General features: G+C 32.6%; 1 protein-coding gene across 1 annotated transcript; it reads left to right on the top strand.

The window, feature by feature from the left end:
• Positions 1 to 22,495: 22,495 nt before the first annotated feature.
• LOC123273577 lies at positions 22,496 to 24,529 on the top strand. The gene is made up of 4 exons (XM_044741018.1): positions 22,496 to 23,072; positions 23,157 to 23,176; positions 23,270 to 23,587; positions 23,708 to 24,529. Exons 1-4 carry the CDS (start codon positions 22,496 to 22,498, stop codon positions 24,527 to 24,529), a joined length of 1,737 nt encoding a protein of 578 aa, XP_044596953.1.
• Positions 24,530 to 24,783: the final 254 nt, after the last annotated feature.

The following is a 24,783-nucleotide window of genomic DNA, read 5'->3' on the forward strand; positions in this document are numbered from 1 at the left end:
ATCCCAGCTTTTCATTTATGTTTTGTAGTATTTTAGTAATAGACTCTGGTTGCGGTTGTGAAATAAAACAAATCGGACACTTATCAGCAACAAAATCCGTAACATCAGCTATTGAGTCCAAAAAAATCTTACTCTCACACATGACAGATGAAAGCAATGTTTACAAACATCACTCGTTACCGCATGTTCGTCGGTAATCGATCAAATACAGATCGCACACATCTCTTTGTTCGACATATTGTAGATGGCAGTAAACACTACGTACCAAAATTAATAAAACAGCACACTGTACCCAATACTGAAAACACGTGCTAAGCAAATTTAAAACACGGATTACTAAATGAAATAACCATTATCATCTTAGTAAAATAGCACAAATCAAAAACAAAAATTGCTTAATTAACTCAGCACAAAAGAAAAATTTATCAGTTGAACATAAACACCAAAAGTAATGAAATATGAGGAGCGAAACAAAACGCGACTGCTCAGATTGCGCACTCTAGCTGTATTTATATATACATATATATATATATATATATATATATATATATATATATATATATATATATATATATGAAATATATTCTATGAAATCTACTAAAAACCTGAGTACTAACGAATATTCGGCGTCCATTTTAAGTACGCAAATTCTTGTCAATTATTTTAATGAATATTTTATTATGAATTATTGAATCATCATTTATTATGCAGATTCATTTATTAATATCACAGCGCGGTTTATGATTGATTTACTCGTAGAAATTCTTTTGGTAATCAATTTTGATATTGAGACAATTTAATACATATTTGTTTATTGTGACTGAAATACTTCTACGTAGTTAATTTATTAAATTGAACTCAAGTTCTGGAAATTATTTAGATAATTTAATTCATCAGTTTATTGAAAATTCTCGGAAATTATTTACCAGCGTGGATATTTAGTCCAAGGATATTTAGTTAGAATTATATGATGAAGATTCTTAAGAATTTATTTTAATGTTTGAATATTAAATTCAGGATTTTGATTTAGAACGATTTTATGCGTCGAATTCAGTTCAGATTTTTAGTGGAATTAAATTGGTAGTTTTTAAAGTATTGCGTAATTTAATTGTTAGCTAATGACGGAAGATTTTTAATTTGTAACAGGGTAATTTACCCTGTGACGGTAAAACCACACGCGTGCGATAAGTAGTCGACGCAGCACTGGCGCGTCTCGGTCTTCGGGACCTGACTAGCATTAAGTGGGGAAAATTTTGGGTTTTTGGGTCAGCTGAGTAGTTGCAGAAAATCAGAAGTAGTGCAGTGTCCACTGAAGCAACATCACCAGCCAAAGTATCCAAAAAGAAGGAAGCCGATTCGGTACCAGAGTTTTCTTCAAGTATATAACTTATTAAGGTATTGAGACTTTTGCCTCTTTGTTGAGCCTTGGGGTGCATACCCGGCTCATTAATAGAACTACTTCTCATTTATTAATTTAATCTTTGGTGATTCAATTGTTTATAATAATTTTGCTTAATAACAATTATTTATTTAATTAATTTGGTTCGTTAGCAGTTTGAACATTCTTCTTGGGGATTTTATACCCGAGGGATGTTCTAGACCTCTTGGGTTTGGAAGTCGTGAGTAATTGATTTGTTAATTTGGCCAATTGATAATTGTTAACATCTTAGATTGGTTTAAGTAAATTTATTTTATTAATTAAATTCTGAACATCGAGAAGGTTCCAATCGACACGACATAGTATTCGGTACCCAAGGTCCAAAACGTGCTACGCAGTTACGAACAACGGCGTCCATTTTGAGCGCGCAAATTCCTTTGTGAATTTTACTACGCAAAAATTTACAAAGTTAACAACTGGACTATCATTATAAATTATAACAATTGAATTATCATTTAATTATTATTTTTTTATTGTTTTATAATATTGTTTATTTGAAAAGTATTTTATTTACTGAAAATTTTATTATTGAGAAATTGCGACGCAATTAGAAATTTGAAACACCCGTGGATAAATTTTCAGAAGTTATTTTTCATCGAGATAAATTATTCTTAATTAACTATCTAGTCGACAATAACAATAATAATAATTTGCTAATCGAAAATTCCACGCGGTTAATTTTTCCCTTGAAAATTGAAACTTGGGTTATTTTTATGTAAATTAATCAGTAATTGCAATTTCATCATTCATAAAAATTCCTTAGAATTTAATTAATTACGTGGCTATTAATTCTGGGAATTTACAATTAGCCAAATTTAATTGATGAACATTTTTTATAATACCATTTTTTTATAATTAATAATAAGGAAATCCGATAAAAATTCTTTGTAAAACTATTTATCAGTGTGGATTACGTCCGAGGAAATTTAATTAATTTTATAAAGAATATTCTGAGAATTCATTTAATATACTGAGTATTAAACTCGTGGAAATTTGGAAATAAAAAAGAAGCGTCGGTTTCAAGCCGGAATTTTAAGAAGTAAATTATGAATTGTGAGAATAATTTATGTTCTTTTTTATTGTGAGCTAATGACTAAATAATTTTGGAAAAATTTAACGTTGTAAATTTTGGAGTTTAATTTTTGTAAATCTGAAAATAAAAAGTAAAGTATAGTCAGTGTGTGTGTGAAGACGCGTGGGTTATGTGTGTGAAGATCGTGCGGGTTGTGTGAGGCATTTCTAGAGCGTGTGTGCCAAGTGGACAACGCGACGTAGTTAGAAGCCGTTGTATAGACGCCAAGTGGGGTACAACGGTAGCAAGTTAGAAGCCGTGGTATAGACGTCAAGTGGGGTACCACGGTAGTAAGATAGAAACTGCAGTATAGACGCTCAAGGGAGGGTACTGCAGGATTAGCGATCTGCGATTAGTAAAATTCGCGGAATCACGCATGCAGAGATCCCTTGCTTCGCTGGTGGCGAAGCAACGGCAATCTCAGCTGATAAGAAGTCGTTACGACTCGGAGTTAGCTTAAACAGCCGCGTCAGCGTGTGACCCGGGTCTCGACGACGTTCTCTGGGTGTAACTTGAGTTCCAACAATGGCTGACAAATTATTGTATCATTTACGCAGGCTGAGGGAGTCAGTCTTTGGCGAGATTTTATAGAGCACGGAGCTCCGCTCCGTTGCCTTGGTACCCTGTCCAATACCTACGGAGAAGAGCCTTTTGGTTGTTCTCTCTCCATCCTGTTAACAGAAAGATTCACGAGTGGCCATTGCCATCACCATCGGATGATTTTCCAATAGGTGCCACAAGGACACCTCATTTTATTGGACAAATACCACAAATTATCACGATCAGCAATTTTTATGTTATTATTATGAAAAAATCATTTTAGTAGAAGTGCACGGAAAAAAGTAAACTGTAATATTCACTTAGATTCCGGTTAATTTTTATACTTTCAAACAGTAAGGCGGACATCGGGGTGGCAAAAATATAAATATTACAGAACTTAATTTAGAAAGTATAAAAGCCACAATTTATAATTTAATATCCAAAATAAGTGATTAGTAGCTGTCACTATAGTAAATAACGACTCTTTCATCTTAAAAAATTACAGTTTCAAACAGTAAAAATTGCCATTTTAATATATAGTCCATATTATGAGGAGAAGGGGAATTCAGATGAAAGAGAAGGGGGTCTCACTCTGGGAGAATTTAACATTTGAAACAGTAAAAATTATAATTTTAAAATATACATTTTACCAGTCCAAGCAAGTCAATAATTACAGTTTGATTTCTGCACTGGGATCCATGATGTCCGAAATGCCAGCATTTAAAGTATTGAATAGGTCTCTTCGTTGCCTTTATTCGGCAATTAACCCAACCAATTCAGATTTTGCTACTTCCATCCAGTAGTTTCTGTGCTGTTGCTGCTGGTAGAATTACTGTGGTAATTTGAGTACCTCTATAAGCCTTACGGATCTTGATTGCCTCTAGTGGTATCTCACAGCCATCTCCAGCTTCCTTCTGTAGGGCACCCTGGATGTCGTCCTTCGTTGTGTCATCATCGACGTCTCGGATCTCAATTACCTCCTGTGATCCTTTGCAGCTTACGCTTGCGTCTTCTTTCAGTATGTCTGCAATGGTCTTTCTCAATGTTTGGCCTTTGTCGGTGTTCTTCCTCGAAAGAGTTATCAGCGTATCTCCAGCATTGGTCTTATGGATCTTCTCTACCGTACTACGGACCTGATCATCAGGGACGTCCTGTTTTATTCGGCGCAGGATCTCGGCGTACTTTGCTTTCTCTGTCAGCCGGATGATGAGGGCATCCGGTCTGATCCATTTCCGCGGTTTCTTTCGCTTGGGTTCAGATCGGGGCTCCTTTGTCATCTGTTTTGGGAGCACCTCTTTCTTCTGTCGCTTTAGCTCTTTCTTGGACTGAACTTTTTGCCAAACCAACGCTTTTTCCTGTTCGTCGCTTATGTATGTGTGTGTGTGTGTGTGTGTGTGTGTGTGTGTGTGTGTGTGTGTGTGTGTGTGTGTGTGTGTAAACCTCTCATAACTTTTGAATGGCTTGACCGATTCAATCGCGGTTGGCGCCATTCAAAAGGGCTTGTTCAAACTTAGATTTTGGATATAATTTGAACCGATTCGGACTGATAGATTTCAAGAAATCTTAAAAAATATTTTAAAAAAATTTTTTCGATAGTGGTTTTTTTTAATAACTTTCAAACGGCTTTATCGACCAACTCCAAAAACTAATCAGCTTTTGACCTTGAAAAACCACGTCGATCGCCGCTAATCTGGTCAAAATCGGTTGAATCATTCGAGAGATATCGTGCAGAAAAGCAAACCCAAAAAAGTGTTTTTTCAGAATTACTCCAAAATTTCTAGTTTGATCAATTTGAACTCAAAAATTTTTTAAAAGGCTTAAATAACTGCGTCGAATGCCCCCAACCGCGTAAAAATCGGTTTATTCATTCAAAAGTTATTGCGGTTTGAAAACTCAAAAAATAGTGTTTTATCAAACTTTTATTAGACTTCTAAGCTCGAAGAGCTCAAAAGCATAGAAATGTTATCTGTTTGAGCTCGGAGAGCTCAAAAAAATACATAAACTGTATTTTTAAGCTCGAAGAGCGCTCAAAAACGGCATAAGTGCAATTTTAAGCATCCAGGTATGGAATTAGCGGGAAATTACAGGGATGGCCTTCAGGGTCAACCGTTTTCCTATTTTATTTTTTTTAATTACTTAGAAAATTATGATCTTTAACCCTAGAGAAATTTTTTTTTTTAATGTTTATAACAAAATTATAACAAATTAAAATTTTCATTTTCATTTTAAATCGACTTTTCTCGATAAAATTTTTTTTTGATTCATCCAAAAGTTATTGCGGTTTGAAAATTCAAATAATAGTGTTCTATAAAACTTCCATTAGCCTTTTGAGCTCGAAAACCTCAAAAGCACAGAACAGTGGTTTATTTGAGCTCAGAGAGCTCAAAATTACACAAAAATTATATTTTTGAGCTCGAAGAGCTTAAAAAATAAGTGAATTGTTGAGCACTTGGGTATGGAGGTAGCGGGAAGTTGCAGGGATGGCCTTCAGGGTCAACCGTTTTCTTAATTTTTTTTTATAAATTTTATTATTATGTCGTAAATTAACTATACGCGTTTGAATTTTATTTTTACCTTTCATTTTTAAGCAGGTATAAAATAATTCACCTGGAAAATTATTCTGTGAGGCGGTGACTTTGCTTCTTACTACAGAGATCGGACCTCACGCGCATGCGCCAGTTGTTCTCAATGGGCCTATGTGTGTATTGTTTTGAATGTACAATTGTATTTATGTGTGCAGTGTCATACGATCATAGAAGGCTTTGCACTGACGAAAAATCTATTGGAAATCATCGTGAAAGTAAAAGAGAAAGATAAATTGTCAAAGAAAGCAAGAAAGAAAACAATAGAGATAGATCAATATGAAATTCAATGAAAAGAAGGAAGAGAAGATGCGTTAGTGGCATTCGTGCTTCAGAAAGGAAACGAACGTATTTCTGATTTATTCAAATTTATAAAAGAATTATTTAATTAAAAAATGGTTTTAAAAACAACAGATTTGACCATATGTAATAATATTTGTTCGTAAAATATTAACTTCTAACTTTAAACTGAGAAATTTTTTCAATGTAAAGAACACAGTAAAAAATTTTGCGTCAAAAAATTTATTGTTAAAAATTTTTGGGTTAAATATTTAATCCTTTTATGTGTAATTTTAACACTTCTTTGTGTTAATTTCTCTTAAATCCACACGAGAAAGTGTTATATATTTAACACAAAAATTGTTAACTCAAAATTTTTTGACGCAACGACGCAAAATCTTTTACTGTGTATTGTGGTTATTTTTTATCGATTGATATAAAAATAGAGATAACTTATGGCCCCTAAAGAGTTTCAAAAAATTAATTAAATAGAATCAATACAAAATTTGATCATCTCCAAAAAAATTCTATAAATATTTTAACCATTAATTTTGGACACTGTAAGGATGAAAATAGTTAAATCCATGATAATAATCAATTTTATAAAATATTAGTTTGCGATAGGTATTGAGAAAAGAAAATATCGAATTGTAATTAAAATTAAAAATTTAAGAAAACTTTTTAAAATATCATTGTTAATCCCATCTTCTTGGTCAACTGCTATAAATAAGTGGTTGTAGTTAACAAACAAAAATATTTACTGTCACAAATTAAGATAACATTTACTAAACTTATTTTTTTTTAATTTTCGTTATCACAGTAGATTTTTATGATAATCATTATTAATACATCCGATTTATTAGAAAGGTAGCAATTTATAATATTTAATCAAATATTTTACATTTTGTAGTTCACAAGTTCTAGAAATTACATTAAAATTTTTCAAAGTTAATATTTATCTTATCAAGTGAACTGCTGTCTTTAACAGCTAAGCAGACAGAAAAAGATTAATTTATTTTCAGTAGCATGATAATCAATTGGAAAGAAGAAATTTTAAAAATATGATATTATACCTTTTGTGTGGACACCTTAGAACGTCTGTTTTTGACAGTTAATAGTCCTGTGTTAATACTTGCTTCATGTTCCTCGTGTAATTCGTCTTCAACAGTATTTTCTTCTTCATCATCATTATTATCATCCTAATCATTATCATCACCATCACCATCATCGTCATCTTCTTCTTCTTCTTCATCTTCATTTTCATCTTCTTCAAGAACGAAAGATATTGCTGAAGCATTATCACAGCTTTGGCCTTGACAAGTTTTACAAAATTGATTGCATTTCAAGCCACTTTTTTTGCAACCACATTTAGCTGTGGAACAGTTGGTTTTACAGTTACGCAAAACCTATTTAAAATAAAATGAAAATTAATAATTTAATTTTACGTGTAAATAATTATAGAATAACAGAACTTGATGTAAATTGTAACTTACTTTTTCCATCAATTCCTTTGGTGCTGGTTCAGCTGTTGACATGATAGGAATCACCATGAATAAAGTTCTTCTCCAACCCCAATCGTCCGGATTTAGATTGTTGCCTAACCACTGTTGGATTTGATAATAAATTCGTTTAGTGTGTTCTCGTAAGGCTGATTCCGTCGGTGGTAAGGAAGCTAAGATGACTTCTTTTTTAAATGCTACAGCCGATGATGAAAATATGTTGTATCTTAAATCACCAAGTGTCAGTTCTTCTTGATTACTTAGACTTAGATTTGGCTCATAGAAAATAGATATTAAATCTTCCAGATCAATGTTTTTTTTCAATAAGGATATAATTTTTTTTTGCCTTTTTTAAAAATTGCGCTTGTGGTATCATATCCAGCGAATGCATGCGCAAAAAGTAAAAAAGGCTTCAAATTTTTATCATTCTGCGTATAATAAATTACATTTGCTTGCTTTCCTGAAGTCATTTTATAAAAGTAGATGACTTCGTCGTCGGAGACAAGTGAGATGAGGATAATTAGTAAATCAATATCATTGCCTACTATTGTCACTGATTCATTTCTGCATCTTTTCAAATTGATTGCAGTTTTTACAATTAAAAGATCAGCGTCTTCAGAAGCTACACTTGTGTTAATACCACGTTTTCGGAGGTAATCACTAAGGAAATCTACAAATTGTTTTTTATTCGCAATATTGGACAGAAATTTTTTTTGGGTTAAGGTCACGAGATTATCTTCAGAAATATCGACATCTGCAGCAACACATTTTTCTTTTCTACGATATCTTTCGTAGGACTTGATTCCAATTGTTTCCCTCGAATAGCCATCAAATATAACCGTCACTTTAGATCCAAAATGTATAATAATATATGAGTAGTAAATGTTCCAAATATCAGAGTACTTTTTCCATGTGGCCAAACTACACCATGCAATAGCCAGCCACCATCAATCACAAAAATTGATCCTGTAATTATGGATAACGATTGGAGAAATGGCTGAAAAATGTTATACAATTCTGATTTGGCGGTTTTTCTCATTAATCCTTGTTCGTCAAATAAGCTGAGAGGAAATGGCAATAACTCATATTTCAATGCATTCCGTGTCTCTTCAACATTACCATGAAAAAATACCGATATCCTTTGAATCAATAAGAATGAATTGACAGTAATAAAATCATCACCAATATGCATACCAGCTTTCGCATTTTCAAGGGTTTTCACCTTGAATGCATTAGATAATGAAACATTATCAACATTTTTACCAACCATCGTAGTTATTCCTTGCAACCCGACTTCAATTGCCATATGACAATTAATAGATGGTCCGCCAATGATTCCAGTAGACAATGATACTAATGACGTCCTAACATCAAATGGATTCCTTTCATCAAGCCAAAGCAGAAATTTTTTAATTCCTACTTCATCTTTTGTCATTCTGCTTTTCGAAATATCAACATGTTGTTCACTATTACTTGATTTAATATGGCAGTATGTCTCTAAGCATTCCATAATTTTAAATTCTGATGGCATTGCTATTAAATATTTTATTACAACACTAGAAGTAACACCTCTTCCATGCTTCGTCCGTACCAAAAAAACGATTAAGGGTCTGCTCAATAACCATGTCTGACCAAATTCCAGCCCATGCTTTTTCAGATCTACGAATAGTAAAAAAACCTTCCTTGGTGTATTCAACGAATTCAAGGGGACCCATAATCAACTCGAGGTTCATCATTTGTTGCAAATAGATTTGAGCATATTTAGCATATTGGAAATGTCCAATTGCATGGAAAAATGGTAACATTTGTTTGACACTTTGTAAATGTAATTCCCAATTTCCTAAACGCTCAGCTTCTAGAAATTGCAGTGCAATAACAATACTTTTGAAGTACTGAATCCATAATTTGGATGTTGGATGTTGGACCATTTTCTTTCATCACGGTCAGCTGCTGTACAAATCGTTCACACATATCAGTGATAAATGGTTGTTCATCGCAATCTGTAAGAAGTGGAGGTTCAGAATCCCATGTGCTAAAGAAATTTTTAATGGAATTTTGGAATTCTTCCGAAGGGTTTAAGTTTCTGCAAATTATGATACCGAGTGCAGTGAATGACGTGATATGAGCTCGTAATGCTCTAGCATAAGCATGGCCCGTTAACATTTTCTTCACTGAATTGGCTGCATAAACAGTTGACCATAAATCTTCAATCCCACTCTCAGACATAATGTAACCGATTGCCCCCAGAAACGACATTAATAAGTGGAAACCTCCAAGACGAACGACGACATTTTTTAATTCTTCGCTATTTGATTCTTCTACTATTGAAAGAGCTTTGGCATGTAGTGACTGATCATATGTAACAAAACATGTCTGTCTATTGAGTTTACGGGTTTCAGCTGCTGCGAAGTGTAAAGAACTGTTCAATGTCGTTAAATTTGATGGTGGTCCATTAATGAATGGTAAACAAACAATTTGTGACATTGTATAAGGAATTCCAGTCGAAAAAACTTCCATATACCCTTTCCATGATGGTACGTTTTCAATCTCGAAGAATTTGGCCCAAAGATACGATGAGTAATAAGTTGATACCGCTGGTGATTTTCCCATTGAAATATCTTCTATTGCAATATATTGTAATGTTTGTAAAGCTTTAGTATTAAAAGATCCGTATGGTACTTGTGAAATAATGTGTTTTGACACTAATTCCTGAAGTTTCGGCATTTTCTTGCTCTTAACGGTATTTTCTTCGAAGGTTATAGACCAGTCAGGTGTATAGACTACTATTCCACCAAGGCAATGAAAAGTCTCATTACCATCCAACGTTTTTGCGTTGTGATCTGTATTATCAAATACAAATTGTACAAATGGCTTATCACTATTAAATTTTAGAACTGGAGGATTCATAACTGTACAAGCTTCGTGCAACTGAATATGATAATATGAAGCACAAACACCTAGTTTGCTCAACAGATCAACAATAAGTCTTGAACTAGTTTTTCTGTGGATATATGAACCAACTGCTAATTGTAGAGATGATATAAACTGTTTTAGACGTAAGTAACTGACGATGGAATGAGCTATCGAATCTTTTACAGTAAAATTTTCACTGTATTCTTCGGTATCATTCTTGCACAGTAAATTTCCAAGAAATGAAATAAGCAGTAGCGGAATTGATGATAAAATATTGTCGAGAAAATTGGATGCAGGAGGATACGATGTATCACGATAATCGTATTTTAAAATTTCATTACGTAGTATTCTAGCAGCCACATTTAAAATTGTTTGCTTTTGTAAATCATCCATTTCATCGGCTTCACCAGTGAACCAATCACTACAAACTTCAGAAATATCAAAAGTTTTATAATAAATGACAGGTTCTTTACCTCGATTATGTGATATAAAAATATCATCTTTATATTTTTCTTTCAACATTCGAAATAAAACATAGTTACTCAAGAGATCATCGTTCATTATATCTTTTAGTTCCCGTAAACTAAATTGATACTGGCAACTTTCTTCAATATGTTTACAGACTTTATCAAAAATCTTAGTTGAATTTTCTTTCAGGGTTGAAATTTTTGGTTCTTTTACTTGCTTATTAAAACTCATATAACAACTGTAATGATAACTTGCTCTACAGTTGACAAGATTTACGCCATCAATGCGATTAATCAAGTCAGTGCTGTAATCATTGTTTTGTCTCCTCGCTATATCCAGTATTTGGTGTTGTGTGTAGTTATGAACAATCGAATGGACCCGTTTATGTATACGATCTAATAACATTTTACAAAAAAAAACACCGATTAACAAAATCAAAATTCACATTTGTTTGAGTAGTTGACACAGATGGAACACTTGATGCAACTGCTGATGATGTTAGGTTCGATGAAGATGAAACTGCTGAAAATTTTGGTTTTCTTGGAACTGAAGAGGTCGACAAAGGATATGACTTTCTACATTTTTCGTGAAAATTCACTTCACGCTTTCCGAGCCATAACTCACATTTCTTGTCCTTCTTCTCAATGCTTTTTGCGATCAAAGTTCTTAGCCCTTTCTCTTTTACCGAAACAACATTGTCGATGTCATTGTTCAAAATTTCGCCACAAATGCTACATAATGTTTCTTCATTGATGTTGAAATGTATGCTAAGCTCTATAAACAAAAATAAAACGAGATTAATCTATAGTGATTATTAATAATATTATAGAGAGGAAAGATTTGATTGTTTGTTTGTTTGTTTGTTTGTTTGTTTACATTGAATAGACTCCGAAACTACTGAACCGCTTTGAAAAATTCTTTCACTGTTCTTGTATATTTGTATATAATATTTTACAATGTTATATACAAATTAAATTTATAATAAATTCTTTCCACCTTAAATTAAATTATTCATCACATTTTTAAAAATTCTGATCACCCATGTAGATTTTCTAATCGTCAGCATTTTGACGAAAATAATCAAGGAATACTGCTCTTGATTCGAATTTAAAAAAAATACAGAATAATGTTTTCAAGATTACGCCCGAAAATTGACAATTTTTCAAGATATATCAAAAATATTGTTTACGAAGATAAAGAAAATTTTCATAAGATTTTGAATCCGTATTATTTATGTCTACATGTCATACGCTATTTTCATTTGATGTCAATCAACCAGAATTTAATTTTTGAATGATTGTTCACATTAAATATCTACGTTACTTCATAATAACAATTATTTTAAAATTTATTATTTATAAACGATTATTTCGCATTAAAATTATTTCAAATAAAAAATTTAAATATGTATAATACTAAAGTTAACCGACAATTTTAATTATTTGATTTTTCTTTAATAATTAAATTAAAACAAAAAAATATTTTTTAAAAATTGCACTTACAGATTTTGAAATTTTTTACAAGTGAAATTTTTTTTTTTAATTTTTTTGTAATCATTTTTTCAATAAAAAAAATTCTAAAAACTTTTAAATGTCAGCTAACTTAATTTTCATTAAATAATTCACGACAGATAAAATAACAAAAAGAATTTATAAAAATAATTTGCAAAAAATTCAACGCTCTATAGAAAAAGTTCAGTAAAATTTTTCGATATAGTTTATACTTTTGTTGCAAAATTGAAAAAAAATTTTAAAAACATGAATCCAACTTGTACCCTCCAATAATTTTCACAATATTTTTCTTGTTATTTTGTATTTTGAGTATTATTGTTAGTAGATTTTTGAGAAAATAAATTATAACCTTAAAATAAATTTATAACCTTTTAAATAATAAACATGTAGTGACAACGCGATTTCTCGAAGTAAAACAAATATTACTGGAATAATTACCTTTCCCAAATTAAAGATGATAATTCACAAACAATCACAATTGAAATGAAACACACTTCACAATTTTCAAAATACAAGATACTCAAAGCAAACTAAAAAACAGAGTTAAGTTTTTGTTTACAATTTACTTGGCATAAATGGAGAATACTGTAAGCACACAGAGGCTCATTGAGAACAACTGACGCATGCGCGTGAGGTCCGGTCTCTGTAGTAAGAAGCAAAGTCGCCGCCTCACAAAATATTTTTCCAGGTGAATTATTTTATACCTGCTTGAAAATGAAAGGTAAAAATAAAATTCAAACGCGTATAGTTAATTTACGACATAATAATAAAATTTATGAAAAAAAAAAAAAAAATTTTATCGAGAAAAGTCGATTTAAAACGAAAATGAAAATTTCAATTTGTTATAATTTTGTTATAAACAATTGAAAAAAATAAAATTTTCTCTAGGATTAAAGATCATAATTTTCTAAGTAATTAAAAAAAAAATTATTGGATTTATCAATTTTTCAATAACTTATGATTTTTTGAAGTTGTCATTATCATCCCTTAGCTTCTAGCCACCCTATCTCGGTTAATTTTGATTTTAGCCAAATAATGAAAGATATCATTTTGATGTAAAATTTTATGTTCTACAACTTTCATGAGAGGTTTTTTTCCTAGTACTTACTGTTTCCCTAAAATTTCAAAAAAATCAGTTTTTTTATTTTTTTTACCCCTTCTCGGGGGTGAATTTAAAAAAAACTTTCACAATTCGTTTAGAGATCTTTCAAAGTAAATTATATCAAAAATTCAAGTACTTATCTCAAAATTCGTTTTTAAAGCCTTATTTTCTTGGACTAATTACGAAGAATATGGGATGTTTCTTTGTTGCTGTGTATTGTGATACTGATTAATTGCAATTTACTTTTATTGCTCTGGTAGTACCACTGAGCTTTCACTTGACCTTGAATGGGTTCAAAAAATTTCCCCTTTAATTGCAGCACTTTCTTTGTTTTCGCGTACTAATCCTGCGAGAGTAAGAACAAAGCTTAGTGTGCATTGACCAGCGTGACGCCGTTGTACGTATACTTTGTTAAATTTTAGGTTAGATTGACTTTAACCATCATTAAAATAAGTGAAAAAATTGGTAATAAAACTTGGAATTATTTAATTGGATTTGAAATAAGCCAAATGAATAATAATAAGGTGCCTTCATATCGTGACTTACTGAATTTGTTTATGTATAAACATCAGTCTTTAAGGGCCAGTTTTTCAATCCGGGATAAAATTTTATTCATCCAGTTAGTTCTCCATGAATTTGGTCATTTACTTAAATAAAAAATAAATCCCGAGTAAAAAAGATTTTATACAATTAGATACAATTATGTATAAATTATATATAATTATATGAAAAAAATGGCCCGATAAAATTGGATAGAAATGGTATATAGTTGTATAAAATTATATATAATTATATATAATTATTTCCATAGAAATAAAAATATCTGGCGTGGGCAGAGATCGAACCTGGGATCTGACGCTTAGAAGACTGATTCATTACCTGTTTACATACTAGACTTCATAATTAATATTTTTTTTTGATTTTTCAAAATCAAAAAAAATTTTTTTTTTTCAAATTCATAAAAATTCAACTTGAAACTTTGCTGAAATGTTTATTGTTGGTTAGGATTTAAAAACAATTAGTTCAAGTTAATTACATTTATGAATAATTATAACAAACTTTTTTTATTTATTTTCACGTTCTTTTAAAAATTTTACATAAACGGCTGTTTTGCGAGCTCGAGTATTCTTTACGTAAGATATTTCCGTTTTCCTTTGGAATGATTGTATGGAATTTTCAAGTTCCTGTTATGCTCTTAGATGTATTGTATCTTAAATTTAATTTTTCTTTTGCATCGACGTAATCTTTTTCAGGTGAAAATTTGACATCAATATTCGATAAGCTTGTGGGTTCCATTCCCCAGTCACAAAACTCGTAAACGGTAGTAATTTGCTCATCAATCGGACGCTGAAAGCTTGCTATCGCTGCTTTTCTTTTAAATGTTCCCCCAACACCATCACATGGCCCTTTACCGTGTGCTGTTGCAAAAAAGTGCTACTCAATTTCTAAATTAAAGTCTTCCTTGTGATAATAAATGTTGACAAAATTTTTATAGTATTTGAATTGTTGTCGAATTGTTGTTGAATTGTCTGATGACTGAACTTCGATGGGTAATTTCATTATTTTTCTTAAAATAGATCACAACAGTAAAAATTGTTACCTGATCATTAGGGTGTCCGTTATTTCCCAAATTGGATTTTGTTCTGCGAACGCCCCTCAAATTTTTAGGTTATGACCTAAAAAAATATATCCGACCCAAACCAGCCCTTAATATTTACATTAACTCGTGACTGAATCATAATACATTTCCCATTTAAATAACATGGGATTTTTGCACTTTTTGCAGTTAATTTTTTTCCACCGAAACCAATGTAGCTAAAAATACTTTGACAGCTGTTTTTTGTAGGAAATTTAACGCTTTTCAAAAAAGATTTGAATGCTTTTTGCGATAAAATTTACGGTTTAAAAGTTATTCAACGATAAAGTTGTATTCATAGTTAAATTCATCGTTTTTTTTTAATTTCCACCATAATTTTTATTTATATCAAGCTAAATGCATATAGATAAGTAACAAAATAAATAAATACAAAATTTGGTTAGAAAATAAAGTATATTATTGCTTATAAATAATAGTTTCAAAATATTTATAGTTCTTTCTTCAGTTCTACAATTTTTTTGTCAAACATTTTTTAGTTGCAGTGGGATATTTCGCTCTGTATTCACTTACAACTTGAATCAAATATTGTTTTTGATCTTCTTGAGTTGTTAATCTATTGATATAATCTTGTGTCAATTGAACAGCTCTTTCGGCCACATCGTTTACTACTTGCAGATTATTAACAATTGCCAGACCATTTAAATAATTATCATTTCTAATCCACGTATCAGCATTAGTTTCTAAAAAATCTTTACTAATATCAAATCTATCGAAAAATTTTAACGAATTCGAATTAATAAAAAAATCAATATCTTTCTTTTCTAAATTTTTAATCTCGCCATCTGTATTGATAATATACCGTTTGAACGAATCAAATTCTGAATCTTCACAATTTTTTAACGCTATAACCATTTTATTTTTAATGTTAGCTGATACGTTTGGATCAAAAAATGCGAGTGCAGCTGTTTCAGAATTTAAATACCATAAGTGATTTTTAAATTTATGTAAAACAGCTTCCGAAATTTTTTTATCAATTGTTCTGTATTGATAAACAACTTTTAAAAACTGCAAATCTAAATTTGGAGATAATGCTGCACGAGGCACCGCAAACCAAAAAGGCACATAGATAAACACTATAAATAAACAAATATCTAATACACTTCTCACAAAAATTAAGGGAGCAGAAAAAAAATCCAAATTTTTGGGGGATTTTCAACAGGCTGTAACTTATACAAAAATGGTCGTACAGCAAATAAAAAAAAGCAAATTGTAGCTCTAAGTGTTTAGTTTTTGGATCTGAGTTTGAAAATTTTTTTTTGAAAATATTTTTCGAGTAATCATAAGAAAACCACCAAAAAAAAAATTTTCGAAATTTTTTTGGTTTTTTTTTTAATCTACGGACGTGGAAAAAATTTTTTCGACTTAACCTCCATAGGGACCGGATAGCTTGTTTATTCAGCTTTAATTTCGTTTTTTTTAAATCTCGATACGAGCATTTCTCGCTGAGATATCGATGTTTGAATGGAAAAAGATCATTTTGTCTTTGATTACCAATATCTCAGCAACCAATGATCGCACAGAAATTTTGAGGTTGGTTTTAAAAACTTGAATAAATTCTCTACAAGGATTGGCAATTGAATTTTGAAAAAAAAATTTTTTTTCAATCATTACATGAATTTGAAAAAGCATCCAAAAAAGGGCTTTTTGTCGTTTTTTGGAAAATCAAGCGCCCAATCAAAAATATTGCGGAAACCACTAACGTTAAGTGTGCCTTTTACTGTTCAATATACCCACAAAAACCCTACAAAGTTTCAATTCAATCCAGCCAACCGTTTTTTTTCCCACTTGATCGAATTTTTGAAAAAATTAAAGGAGCAAGAATTTCGCTCTGAAAATGTCATAATTTTTATCAAAAATGAAAAAAATTTTTTTTTTCATTTATCTCTCAATTCTGTATTAGTGACTTGAAAAATTTAAGGAAAAAAAGAAAAAAAAAAAAAAAAGAAAATTTTTGAGAAAAAAAAAAAAAAAAATTGGCCCAAATCAAAAAAAATGTAGCGACTCACTTTCTCACCGATTTTACTCTTCCGCACTTTAATTTTCCTAGTCACAAATTAATTGAATAAATTAAAAGTTGATACCCCCAAGGCAAGTCGAATATTCGTTCTACGAATATTGGGACAATAATTTTTTCGTGCGAATTCCAACAGTGTCTAAAAAAAAACAGTTTTTCTTAAAACTAACCTGCTTTCTTAGGTAATCGAGCCAATCAACAGTTTTTCTCAAAACTACCGTATTTTTTAATTTTTAGAAAAGCAAATTAACTGAGTTTTTGCAAACTTTAGTTTTCTTTTTATTTTTTTTCATAATGCCTAGGCGGCATTTATCCGCGCCACAAGTCGCTCAGATAGTGACTCTAGTGGAAGAAGGGTACAATTACCGACAAGTCGGGGATCGTATGGACGTTAGTTCATCTGTCGTATCTCGCGCATACAATCGGTATTTGGAAACCGGTGGTTATCAACGACGAGTTGGCCAAGGTCGTCGTCGCGCAACAAATCCTCGTGATGACCGAGCGATCGTTCGGCGCGTTCGTCAAGAACCTTTCGTTTCTGCGAACGTTGTCGCCCGAAATTTTCCGAACCGTCGACAACAACAACAACAACAGCAACAACGACGACGACGACAACAACAACCGCGGAACATTTCAGTTCAAACGGTTTGAAATCGTCTCCGTGAGACTGGAGTGCGATCAAGAAGTGCCGCCCGAGTACCGATGTTATCACCCATACATCGCCGAAACCGTCTGGCTTACGCTCGTCAACATGTTCATTGGACCGTAAGGCAATGGAACAATGTTTTGTTTTCTGATGAGTGTCGAGTATGCCTGTTTGGAAATGACCGAAGACCCCGAGTTTGGCGCCGTCAGGGAGAGCGTTTTTCACGTAACTTCACTCGACCGGTAGCTGCTTACAACGGAGGGTCGGTGATGGTTTGGGGAGGAGTTTCGAGATTTTCACGAACTCCTTTGGTAATCGTCCACGAAAATCTAAACGCTACGCGTTACATTAATCAGATCTTACGACCTGTTGTCTTGCCTCTACGGCAGCAAACAAGAGGTTTTATTTTTATGCAAGACAATACCCGGCTTCACACAGCAAACGTCACCCGTCGGTTTTTCCAAAGACACGACATAACGTTGTTAAGGCATCCAGCGGTAAGCCCTGATCTTAACCCTATCGAGCACGTCTGGGATATCCTGAAGCGCCGATTGCGCCAGAATTATCCCAATTTACGAACGTTAGCAGCATTAGAGCGGGCGCTAATCGAAACTTGGCGACGGATTCCGCAGTCAATGATTCGAAACTGCATTTCGAATATGCCTGAAAGATTGCGGGCTGTTATCAGGAGCAGAGGTGGCAATACGCGGTATTAGCACAACACACACACACACACACACACACACACACACACATACACACACACACACACACACACACACACACACACACACACACACATCTTCGGAGAGTGAGTTTGGAGTCACAAAATACTGTAGAAGTGACGAACCGGCGGGTCTCAATCTCTGATAAAACCACACACATACACGTGCGCAAGTAGAAAAGCGTAAATCCGCCGTGCAACCTCCACGTGGTACGCTTTGGGTAACGCTAATGCCGGCGGTAATTTTTTTTTTAATTTTTTGAATTTTTTAGCCAATTGAAAAAAATTAAAAAAAATTTTTTTTTTTTTTTTTTTTTTTTTCCTTAAATTTTTCAAGTCACTAATACAGAATTGAGAGATAAATGAAAAAAAAAAAATTTTTTCATTTTTGATAAAAATTATGACATTTTCAGAGCGAAATTCTTGCTCCTTTAATTTTTTCAAAAATTCGATCAAGTGGGAAAAAAAAAACGGTTGGCTGGATTGAATTGAAACTTTGTAGGGTTTTTGTGGGTATATTGAACAGTAAAAGGCACACTTAACGTTAGTGGTTTCCGCAATATTTTTGATTGGGCGCTTGATTTTCCAAAAAACGACAAAAAGCCCTTTTTTGGATGCTTTTTCAAATTCATGTAATGATTGAAAAAAAATTTTTTTTTCAAAATTCAATTGCCAATCCTTGTAGAGAATTTATTCAAGTTTTTAAAACCAACCTCAAAATTTCTGTGCGATTATTGATTGCTGAGATATTGGTAATCAAAGACAAAATGATCTTTTTCCATTCAAACATCGATATCTCAGCGAGAAATGCTCGTATCGAGATTTTAAAAAAACGAAATTAAAGCTGAATAAACAAGCTATCCGGTCCCTATGGAGGTTGAGTCGAAAAAATTTTTTCCACGTCCGTAGATTAAAAACCAAAAAATTGCGTAAATTTTTTTTTGGGTGGTTTTCTTATGATTACTCGAAAAAAATTTTCAAAAAAAAATTTTCAAACTCAGATCCAAAAACTAAACACTTAGAGCTACAATTTGCTTTTTTTTATTTGCTGTACGACCATTTTTGTATAAGTTACAGCCTGTTGAAAATCCCCCAAAAATTTGGATTTTTTTTCTGCTTCCTTAATTTTTGTGAGAAGTGTAGTACAGCTGTAAGTAAATATACGCGTTCAAATGCTCAAAGATCCATCCGCTGAAACATTCTCAAAACAACTCTTAGATATCGGCGATGGAAAAGTCACTATAGCTGAAACTGGATACATAGAATTAGCGAATGATTTCTGCACAATCATTGATTCGCAAGATGCTCTCATTGAACAAATATTTCCCGATGTATACATGAATTACATAAATCTCGAGTGGCTTGCAGAAAGAGCAATGTTAGCTGCAAAAAATGTGGACGTTGACATTTTAGATCTGAAGATACAACAGTTATTGCCAGGGGACTTGGTATCATATAAATCTATTGATACAGTTTGCGATGACACTGAAGCTGTAAATTTTCCAACAGAGTTTTTGAACTCACTAGATTTGCCAGGCATACCACCACATAACTTCCAATTGAAGGTTGGATCTCCAATTATTTTGCTTCGTAATTTGAACCCGCCACGGCTATGCAACGGTACGCGATTAGTCATTAAGAAACTAATAAAAAACGTTATTAAAGACACCATTTTAAATGGCAAGTTTCGAGGTGAAAATATATTGATACCACGAATACCTATTATACCCACAGATGTGCCAATTTAATTTAAGCGTATTCAATTTCCGATTAGATTGGCATTTGCAATGACTATTAATAAATCCCAAGGCCAAACAATGTCTGTTTGTGGCTTAGATTTGAGCACACCATGTTTTTCACACGGACAATTATACGTTGCATGCTCTCGAGTGGGTAAACCATCAAGTTTGTTTGTATTAGCTAAAGACGGGCTAACAAAAAATATTGTTCACGCTGCAGCATTAAGAGTTTAATATTATGTAATTAATTAATTATATAAATAATTATTACTTTTAATAAATTAAAACAATTAATGTTTGGTGTTTTGTTATTTTTAAACAACATTTTCTCATCGTTCACAGTGCTCCAGGCCTTTTTCACTCATATTCCACATCCTTATATACTTCCAATAAGTTAGTAATTTTTTTTCTACACTAGATATTCTCTAGAAATTATTCACATGGCAAAACAACGTTTGCCGGGTCAGCTAGTATTATATATATAAATCTCCTGTCACGATGTTTGTTCGCGATGGACTCCTAAACTACTTAACCGATTTTAAATTAAATTGGCACACCATGAGCAGTCTGGTCCAACTTAAGAGATAGGATAGTTTAGATCTTTAATTATCGTCGCAATTTTATTTTATTGCAAATTATTTGTCTATAATTAATTGGCAGTCACAATTATCTGTTAACTCCAAAAGATTCTAACAGATGTCGATACTTTTTGATTGGATTGAGTAAGTAATCAATAGATTGCACTGCTATGGTAAACCGACAAACGTGTCATATAAGCTACAATTCAATATCATGATTACCACGTGTTATTGAGGCTAAAGTATAAATTAAATTTATTTTATAGTAAACGAAATACCGTGAAATTCAATTATTTCTACTTTTTTAATTTTTGGTGTTAGCATAGCCAACCACGTGTTACTTAGACCGAAGTGTAAATCAAATTCAAATTATAGTGACGATAATACAGTGAAATTATTCCTGCTTTTTACTTATTTGTGCTTCATTATTCAAAACTCTATATATTATAAAATATATACATGTAAGTATTATCACATAATCGTAATAAATAATTAATATATTAATGAGAAAATGGTACAAAGCTCCCTACACTTTTTTAATAATTTTACAAATATTTTTTTTTTCATTGTTTTTATTTAACCTCTATTGAAAATTATTTTGCACTTATTATTTCAATGTGCTATATATAGTTATTATAATAACATGTTTTTCAGTTTTTTTTTTCTAATACTTAAACGATTAAATTAATATTTTCAGTCAAATGCCACCGAAAAAATCTAACCTCAACAACGCAAGCACCAGAGAGGCACGACGCAAACGTGTTAAAAGAGCTCATCAGTTGGCAGAACAAATCGAAACAGGATATACAGCTCAAAGAATCAAGACAGCAGAAGGTCGTGCACAAGAACAGTCTGATACACGTCTGCAACAGAATATTACGGGAACAAGAGCGGCACAAGAACAAAACATAGCTACAGTACGAGTACAGGAAGGACAATTTCAATATATACATGTAAGTATTATCACATAGTTATACAAGTTAATTAATATATCAATGAAAAAATGGTACAAAGCTCCCTACACTTTTTCAATAATTGTATAAAGATTTTTCTTTTATTGTTTTTATTTAACCTCTATTAAAAATTATTTTGCACTTATTATTTCAATTTCAATGTGCTATAATAGCATGTTTTTTAGTTTTTTTTTCCAATATTTAAACGATTAAATTATTATTTTCAGTAAAATGCCACCGAAAAAATCTAATCTCAACAACGTGAGCAGCAGAGAGGCACGACGCAAACGTGTTGAAAGAGCTCATCAGTTGCCAGAACAAGTCGATACAAGAAATACAGCTCAAAGAATTAGGACAGCAGAAGGTCGTGCACAAGAATCTCAAGAACAGTGTAGTGAACATCTGCGACAGAATATTACGAGATCAAGAGCGGCACGAAAACGAAACATAGCTACAGTATGAGCTCAAGAACGCCAAAGGCAACGGATCAGCCGCTCATTAATACGTACATCATTCGTTCGTCTTGCTTTTGAATATGCACCAGATATTATCTACTCTGCGCATTCAAAAATTGCTATCGGTGGAATGGATAAAGTATGTCAATATTGCCAAGCGTTGAAATTTCGAAATGAAGCTGCCGGTACGTGCTGCGCAGCAGGAAAAGTCGTGCTGCCACCTCTACCCGCTCCGCTAGAAACTTTATTATCCCTTCTTGCTGGGAATTCAGATGATTTAAAATTATTTTTGCGTAAGATACGCAAATTTAATTCTTGCTTCTAAATGACGTCATTTGGGGCAACTAGAATTTGCGATCTTGCATCCGATGGACGTAATTTTGAAAATACATTCAAAATTCAAGGCCAGGTGTACCACAAAATTGGATCATTGATGCCAATGCCTGATGATAATCCGAAATTTCTTCAAATTTATTTAATAGGCAATTGTGAAGAGCGCGTAACTACGCGGTGCCAGTATAATTTCATTGAACAAGTAGAGGAAAGAGCAATTGTGATATTACTGGAAAATTTTTTAGAAGATCAGAATCAACTACTTCAATTAATCAAAAGAGTTTCGCCACGATTGCAAGATGACAACTATCAAATCGTCATAAAAGCCGATAAAGTACCATTAGGTGAACATGCTAGTAGATTCAACACTCAAACTGTTGATGAGGTTGCTGTTATCATGGTTGGTGATCCAGTTGACAAAAGATCTATAAAAATTACCCGGCGAGACAACACTATCAGTACGATTTCAGATCTACACCGTTCATATGATGCACTACAATATCCATTGATATTTTGGCAAGGACAGGATGAATATCACCTTAACATCAAACAGTGTGATCCTAATACCGGTAAATTTGACAATTACCTATTTATTTTCTTACTTTATGTATGAATGTTAATTTCGTATTGTATTTTATTTTTTATTTTTTTAGGTGACTATGGGAATAAAAAAGTGAGCTCAATGAACTACTACGCACACCGAATAATGATTAGACTAAATCAGGACAACTATATCCTTCGATATCGTCAGCTATTCCATCAATAGATTGTTGATATGTATGCTAAGGTTGAAAGCGAACGCTTGCGATTCATTCGATTTAACCAGGCTAAATTACGATCGGAAGAATATATTCACTTACGAGATGCTGTTGCTGGAAACATCGACGGAAATTTAAATCCTAATAACATCGGTAATGCTTTCATTTTACCTTCATGCTACATCGGCAGTCCACGGAACATGCAGGAATACATACAAGACGCGATGACTTACATACATCATTACGGCCGACCGCATTTATTTATTACATTTACATGTAATCCGAATTGGGAAGAGATACTAACTTTATTATTATCAGGACAACAAGTAATTCATCGTCATGATATAACTGCACGCGTGTTTAAACAAAAATTGAAATCCTTAATTGATTTTAATGTTAAATATTCAATTTTCGGTATAACACGTTGTTGGCTGTATACGATTGAGTGGCAAAAGCGAGGTTTGCCTCATGCCCACATTTTGATTTGGCTTGAAGATAAAATCCGTCCAGAAGAAATTGATCAAATAATTTCAGCCGAAATTCCAGACCCATTAATTGATCCAGAATTATTTGATGTTGTCATTCAACACATGATCCATGGGCCATGTAGTGCTTTTAACATCACGACACCATGCATGGAAAATGGAAAATGTAAGAAAAATTTCCCAAAGCCGCATACGAATGACACTATCACGGATATTGATGGTTATCGTATATATCGCCGCAGAAATACTGAGAATGGTGGCCACACATTTATAATGCGACTGCTGAATTATCCAAATCAAGCAGAATTTGATAATCAGTGGGTGGTACCATATTCACCATTACTTTCAAAAACTTATAAAGCTTATGTCAACGTTGAGCTTTGCAGTTCTGTAAAATCAATTAAGTACATTTGTAAATATGTAAACAAAGGCAGTGATTTGGCCATATTTGAAGTACAAAATATAAATAAAAATGACGAAATAGCACGATACCAAATGGGTAGATACATTAGCAGCAACGAAGCTATTTGGCATATTCTCAGCTTTCCCATACACGAAAGAGATCCTTCTGTCCAGCATCTAGCAATACATCTTGAAAACAGTCAACGTGTATACTTCACTGAAGAAGATCTTCTCCAAAGAGCGTTCGAGGCCCCAAAAACGACACTAACTGAATTTTTTACATTGTGTCAAAGATTTGATATTTTTGGCCGATTCGCAAAGACATTGCTATATGGTGATGTTCCGCATTATTTCACATGGAACAAATCCAGTAAAAAATGAGAACCACGAAAACAAGGAAAACGACATCCTTCCATTCCAGGCACATTCAAAGCAACGTGAGTGCTTCTATTTACGTTTGTTATTGGTGAATGTGCCTGGACCAATGTTTTTTGAATTTCTGCGAACAGTTAATGGTCGAGTATTCAATACATTCCAAGATGCATGTCGTGAACTGCAATTGCTAGAAAACGATAACCATTGGGACTTAGCGCTTGCTGATGCTGCGTTGATATCAATGCCCAATAACATTCGTC

Source organism: Cotesia glomerata, unplaced genomic scaffold (assembly GCF_020080835.1).
Source record: "Cotesia glomerata isolate CgM1 unplaced genomic scaffold, MPM_Cglom_v2.3 scaffold_11, whole genome shotgun sequence".
Taxonomy (NCBI): domain Eukaryota; kingdom Metazoa; phylum Arthropoda; class Insecta; order Hymenoptera; family Braconidae; genus Cotesia; species Cotesia glomerata.

Coding starts and splice junctions, on each gene's coding strand:
- LOC123273577 (XM_044741018.1), top strand. CDS start 22,496: ATGACGTCATTTGGGGCAACTAGAATTTGCGATCTTGCATCCGATGGA. Junction 23,177..23,269: donor GTGACTATGGGAATAAAAAA/GTGAGCTCAATG, acceptor TTCCATCAATAG/ATTGTTGATATGTATGCTAA. Junction 23,588..23,707: donor TATTATTATCAGGACAACAA/GTAATTCATCGT, acceptor TATACGATTGAG/TGGCAAAAGCGAGGTTTGCC.